Below are 5,997 nucleotides of genomic sequence, written 5' to 3'. Positions count from 1 at the left end.
GCGAGCCGCGCCCTTGGCCGTCGATGGAAGTCGCGGGAAACCAGCCCGCGACGTTGCGCCCCGACGCGTCCTGCGCGTATTGTCGGCATTCTTCGGTCTGGGAGCCGTACCTAAATGGGAACGCTCGTCAGATTTTCAAGACCGGAGGACACTACCCATTTGCGTAGGTAAAAATAGGTCCGAACCTGTAGTAGAGGAAATAGCGCGTGTCCTCAGGGGAAGCCTCGCCCGCCAGCCAGGTGCAGCGAAGGGAGACCTGGTACTGCCGTGAGCGCGTTCGGTTACTCGCCACAGTGTTCGTGGTGCAAGTTAAGTTGACAGCCGAGGTTCCAGGAGACCCTGCATAGTCAGAAATAGAAAGGGCGAGACGCTGGCTGAGGTGTTCGGTCTCGTGGCTTCCGCGAACCGTCAGCCGAGCCTCCTTCAATTTGGTAGGAGAAGCTCTAGAATTAAACACGAACACTCTGTCCCAAGCACGCACTATTTTGTCGTGCCGGATGTAAGAAAGCATCAGGCGTTGTCCCTGCCCCCAGCGGGCTCAGAGCTGGGGACGGCAGGGTAGAAATGCAGCTGTGCGTGAAAGACAGATAACATGATGTCGATGAGCACCCAGCCCGAGGGTGAGCTCTGAGGGGCACAAGCAGCCCTCAGTGTACGGGGCGGAGTAAAGGGCTCTATCCAGCAGGGGCGACGGGACCTGGGCTTCGAGTTCACGGGGGGTTCAGAAGGGCGGGCCAAGGATGAGCCCGGAAAGCAAAGTCTTCGGGGCGGGCGCGTGGGACCCGGTTCGAAATCCATCTGAGCAGAGCGGAGGACCAGGTACGGTGCAGGTGCAAGGTGCCAAAGACTCCACTTAGGAGGGAGCTGAGCGGCCCCCGTTTTGCTTATGATGATTTTGAGCTTTTGAGCCGAGGACCGAGAAGTGTAGGTGATGGCCGTGGGGACGTGCCAGGTGGCACTGGGCGGGTTGTGACAGTTGGGACGCTAACGGGGCACTGGGCAGGAGCCGGTGGCGGAGGAAAGAAAGGAAGCGCGTTGTTAATTCTCTGATGTCCCGTCTCTACCAAGTCTGAAAGGGAGAACGGGCTTTGCGGGGCCGGCCTCACCTGCGGGGGCGCTGAGCTCGGCGGACACCCAGCTGCTTGGCGGGACGGTGTGGCCCTCCCACGGGATGGTCTGCACGCTGGCTGAAAAGCCTTTGTGAAGGATGGTCTCACGGCTGCTCTTCGTGTTCCTGGTTTCGTACTAAAATTAAAACCCACGAGTCACGACACGTAAAAGGCCAATAGCCTTAAAAGAACTATTTTCATCAAATATGCGTTTTCTTCTGGCATATTTTCATCAACTATGCCGATTTTTAAATGGCACCTTAAATGCAATGACATAGGTTTGCTAAAAAATCAAACCCACGATTCCATGAGTCAATACTTAACCCTAAACTCATTGAGATGTATAAATGACATATGTGCAGCTTTTTACACATCAACCATGCCTCCCTAAGGTGGTTTTAAAATGAATAAGCAGATAAAATACCCAATTCTAGTATTTATAGATAGTTTTTACAAACAATATAATAAAAGCATAATAAATTCATCAATGATACGTGGACACGTTCTTCTTACGAAAACAAACAAAATATGACAAATAAGGGCCCGGTTCCCTGTGATACCATCTCTAGTTCCGGCCTCCTCTCGTAGATAACTTTTTGACAGAAAATTCTCTAGAATTCCATACGGATTGAAAAATAGCCAACACCCTACAACCGTTTCTCCCTTCGTCAACAAGGTACCAGTCGCTCTGCCTGGAGCTCTGAGAGGTCGTCTGTCTAGCCCAAGGTCGCAAACGCAGGGCGAGGCTGAACCAGGATTCGAAGCCGGCCTCGGCTTCGGCTCCCTGCCCTCCTCCCGCCTCCGTCCGCTATTTTCTTCTGGGTTTTTGCTTTGTTTGGTTTGGGGCTATTTTAGAGAAACCATAAAACCAAGATTGAATGCATCCCACCTCAGAAGTGACCAAACTTCCTTCTTTAAGCGAAAGAACCAAAGGCCCTTGAGTGGTTCCCCTTTTTTTTTTTTTTTTTTTCGGTTACAATTTCTCTTGATAAGGAAAATGCAGCCAAAATTTAACTGGACTCTAAATAAGTTCCGCCGTCAGAATGAACACTCACATCATCTTCCTGTGGGCCGTTTATTTTCACGTGATATCCTAGCTTGATGCTCCTTCGCTCCTGATCGGGGCTCGGCTCCCAGCGTAACAGGACCTGAGCCAAACCGGTGACGGTGACGGTGAAATTGACAGGCGGGAGCAGCGGGGCTGAGGATCAGAAGAGGAAACGGCGACGTGTCAGTTGTGCATAGGGAGCGGTTCTTAAATTTTCAAAAGGTCGTATTGTGCCCCGTAGTATTTTATTATGGCTATCAGAATGCAGAATACGGAGATAATTTTGGAATAAGTTCCTTTAAGACTGCTTCTACTTCGCTATCAGAATGCAGAATACGGAGATAATTTTGGAAGAAGTTCCTTTAAGAACTTCATTATGCTTCTACTTCATTACGTGTGCGTGTGTGTGTGTGTGTGTGTGTGTGTGTGTGTGTGTATTTTTTTTTTACTTTGCCCAGGCGTTTACCTATAACATCTATAGGTTTTTAATTGAAAAAGGGATATTATACCATATCATTATCTATTATAACCGGAGTTTTTAAACCGAGGGTTATTATCCACTAATTGGCTGAGATAATTTATCAGTTTGTGGCTAGCGATTTTTTTAATGACACAGAAAAAATAGAATAGGAAAGACATCGAATATAATAAGTACTGCTTTGTGCATCAAATATAGTAAGAATAAATTCTGTTTCATGAACCGCTTCTTCCATTATATAAATGTACTTATGTATCTGTATGCATACCGGCTCGTGATATAAAATGGATTTATTTCTTTTTGTGATTTAAAATCAAAACGAATTTGTCAGTAAAACTACTTAGACATTTCTGGAGGAAAAAAAGGTTTTTTGGTTTTTTTTTCTTAATGAACCACTTTCTAACTTTGCTTTCAAAATAAAAGCTTTTATTTCATTTACAAAAACAAGGTCTGTGCATTTCAGGAATGTTGGAAAGCACAGATGAGCAAAAAAAAAAAATGAAAGAAAAATTACCCGCAACCCTACTATTATAAATGGTCTTACCATGTGAAACGTTGATGATCGTTTATTCCCGGGCATACATTAATAAAAACTTTTTACATTTTTTTCTAAAATTGAGATAACATTGTATCACAGTCGTGAAACCTCCTCCGATTCACTTACTACGTGGTCAGGATGTTTCCATGGATCCAGAATGTTTAATGGCCTTCTGGGACCCCCACCCCCATCCACGCCTGCAGATACGGACTCCCAGGGCTCTGTCTATAATGCGCTGTCCATCGTGGTCACCGCTGGCCTCACGTGGCTATTTAAATTTAAATGACTTAAAATAAAACCTTCATTGTTCTAGTTGCATGAGGCACATTTCAAGTGCTTAATTAGTCACCGATGGCTAGTGGCTACTACACTGGACGGTGCAGATATAAAACAACGTCATTATCATAGGAATTTCTCTTAGACAAAACTAGGCAGAGGCCATGTGATGGTTTTCTTAGATTCTGTCATTGCACCAACTCCAAAGATCAACAAATTTCTGAGCAAACATAGTAGGAGATTTTTATTCTTTGGTCGTGAGGCCGCTAGCCATCCCTTCCCATGAAGAGGTATTCTCAGAGTGGACATGGCCTCCAGCTTTATTCTCTGGAGCCCATACACCCAGTCCTGCCATAGAATTTCCCACAGTAGCATAAAATTTGCACTTCAGCCAACCTTACTTTCTTAAAATATAGTGTATTTAAAGAGTTTGTATTCTGATAAGGATATTCTATCCCTTTTCTAAAATCCACACATAATTTCCTAATTGAGGGATTATTTAGGAGAAAATAATGCTATCGTTTTTGTAATATGCTTATATTTTTAAAGAAAGATCATTGAACTTAATAGATGGCACTTACATTTTTCATCAGAAAGTAAGTCTGCTGGCAGTATCACTGTGGCCCCCAAAAGAATCAGAAATGCAAGCACCATGACGATCAAATTCTGCAGAAGACAGAAAGATGAGGGTCCAAGTAGCCATTTTAGAGAAAAACTGACAGCTATTTTATAAAGTAGAATATAATCATTTTGCCATTTAACCAACATTTATGGGTGACCTGTTATGTGCTAGAAATGCAAATAGGAACAAATCTTATCTAAGAAGCAGAGAGAAATGTCAGTCAATAATTGTAGTCCTATCTAAAACTTCCAATAACAGTATGTGCGGGGCATGGTAGAAGCAAAAATCCTTCTGAATTGACTCCTATAGGATACACACACGTGCACACACACACACACACGTGCGCACACACACGTGCGCACACACGCACACACACACACACACACACGTGGGGGTCTGCACTTATCAAGTCCTTTGTTCTGTAGTACATACATTAAAGATGATTTTTCTCTAAGTTCCTAACTGTAGTTCTGGAGTTTTAAAACAACTGTGCTAACCTACTGCATTTTATATATAGAAGCTCAATTTTACATGTATTTATTACTTAAAAATGTACAAATGGCATATGGTTTATACATTGCTGATTTAATCCAATTATTCTTTTTTAAACATTGTGGTAAAGTACACATAAAATTTAGCATCTTAACCATTTTTAAGTGTACAATTCAACAGTGCTAAGTACATTCACGCTATTGTGCAACCAATCTTCAGAACTCTTTTCATTTGAAACCATACCATTAAACAACTCCCATTACCCACCCTCCCCAGGCCATCGCAGCTATCATTCTACTTTGTCACTATGAATCTGATTTTCTAGAAATCTAAGTGGAATCTTATGGTATGTGTCTTGTTGTGACTTATTTCACTTAGTATAATGTCCTTCCAATTATTCTTTCTCCAAGCATCTATAATGCAAAGTCTTCTGGCCTGAGTTAATTCTTGAAATTTATAAATATAGAAATACTGACGCATAGGACAGAAAAGGAGAAGACATATAAAAACAGCAAAAATTTTGCAAGTTTTGATCCAAAGTATTGTTAACACCTAAAAAAGGTATCTTTGCCTGTGGCTAGAAATTTCAAAAGGAAACTACTCCTGTATTAATATTCTTATACAAACAATCCACCAGTTCAAAGAAAGATCATAAAAGGAGGGCAGTCGCAAATGAATTTTATTTTATTAGCATTAAAACATGCAATCAAATCAGCAGATTTTAAATCCTCGGGGAAAAGGGAAATTCAGATGTTACTTAAATCAAATGAACATATAAATATAAGTTGTAGAATGCTATCATGCATTGATTGTGTTAAACTTTCTGACAGCTAATCAGGTCATAAAATATCCTTAAATGCAAGGAGTTGCATTTTCAGTGTCCATTTCCTTAGGAATTATACTTACTTACATCTTCACCCAGAGTACATGAGACATTATTTTACATTTGGAACACTGGAAAGCTTTCACAAGAGAGAAGTCTATCTAAAAAAAAAAAAAAAAACCTTATTTTAAAACAAAGTTCACTTGGAATGGCATAGTTTATTATGGCTTAAAATCCCATCAATGAATAACTTTATTATCTGAACTAGAAAACTCTCCTTAATACTAAAACATGTATATTTGGTGGAGGTGTCTAGTAAGTTTGCTGGTCTGAGTTGGCCAGGATTCCAGATGGCAGTTTCCAAAATAGATTAATGTAAGTATCTGTGCTTCTACAAAGTTGGCACTTAAATCTGTAGAAACATTGGTGAGTTCTGAAAAGAAAAAAGCAATTTTTATTTGAGATGACATTTATAAACATAGAATGTAACAAAAAATTAAAGAGTTGCTGACTTTCATTCTCTCTCTGAAAGTGAGGCTTTAACAAGAGAAGTAACCCATTGACTAGAGTATTACAGCTCAAGTTATAATTAACAGGATTAAGGAAAAGGC

General features: G+C 41.5%; 1 protein-coding gene across 1 annotated transcript in view; it reads right to left on the bottom strand.

The window, feature by feature from the left end:
* IL5RA (interleukin 5 receptor subunit alpha) overlaps nt 1-4,844 on the bottom strand; it is a 25,556-nt gene extending 20,712 nt beyond the window's left edge. Inside the window, exons 1-6 of the mRNA XM_006909197.2 lie at nt 4,827-4,844; nt 4,031-4,115; nt 2,165-2,310; nt 1,107-1,245; nt 186-339; nt 1-110 (exon numbers count right to left, since the gene is read on the bottom strand). The exon at nt 1-110 is cut by the window's left edge and continues 75 nt beyond it. Of these exons, the coding sequence (XP_006909259.2) occupies nt 1-110; nt 186-339; nt 1,107-1,245; nt 2,165-2,310; nt 4,031-4,115; nt 4,827-4,844 (652 nt within the window). The remainder of the gene's footprint in view (nt 111-185; nt 340-1,106; nt 1,246-2,164; nt 2,311-4,030; nt 4,116-4,826) is intronic.
* Between the last annotated feature and the right edge of the window lie 1,153 nt (nt 4,845-5,997).

Source organism: Pteropus alecto, unplaced genomic scaffold, assembly GCF_000325575.1.
Source record: "Pteropus alecto unplaced genomic scaffold, ASM32557v1 scaffold53, whole genome shotgun sequence".
Lineage (NCBI taxonomy): Eukaryota > Metazoa > Chordata > Mammalia > Chiroptera > Pteropodidae > Pteropus > Pteropus alecto.
Note: the sequence above shows the minus strand (reverse complement) of the source record. Positions and strands in the feature narration are given on the sequence as shown.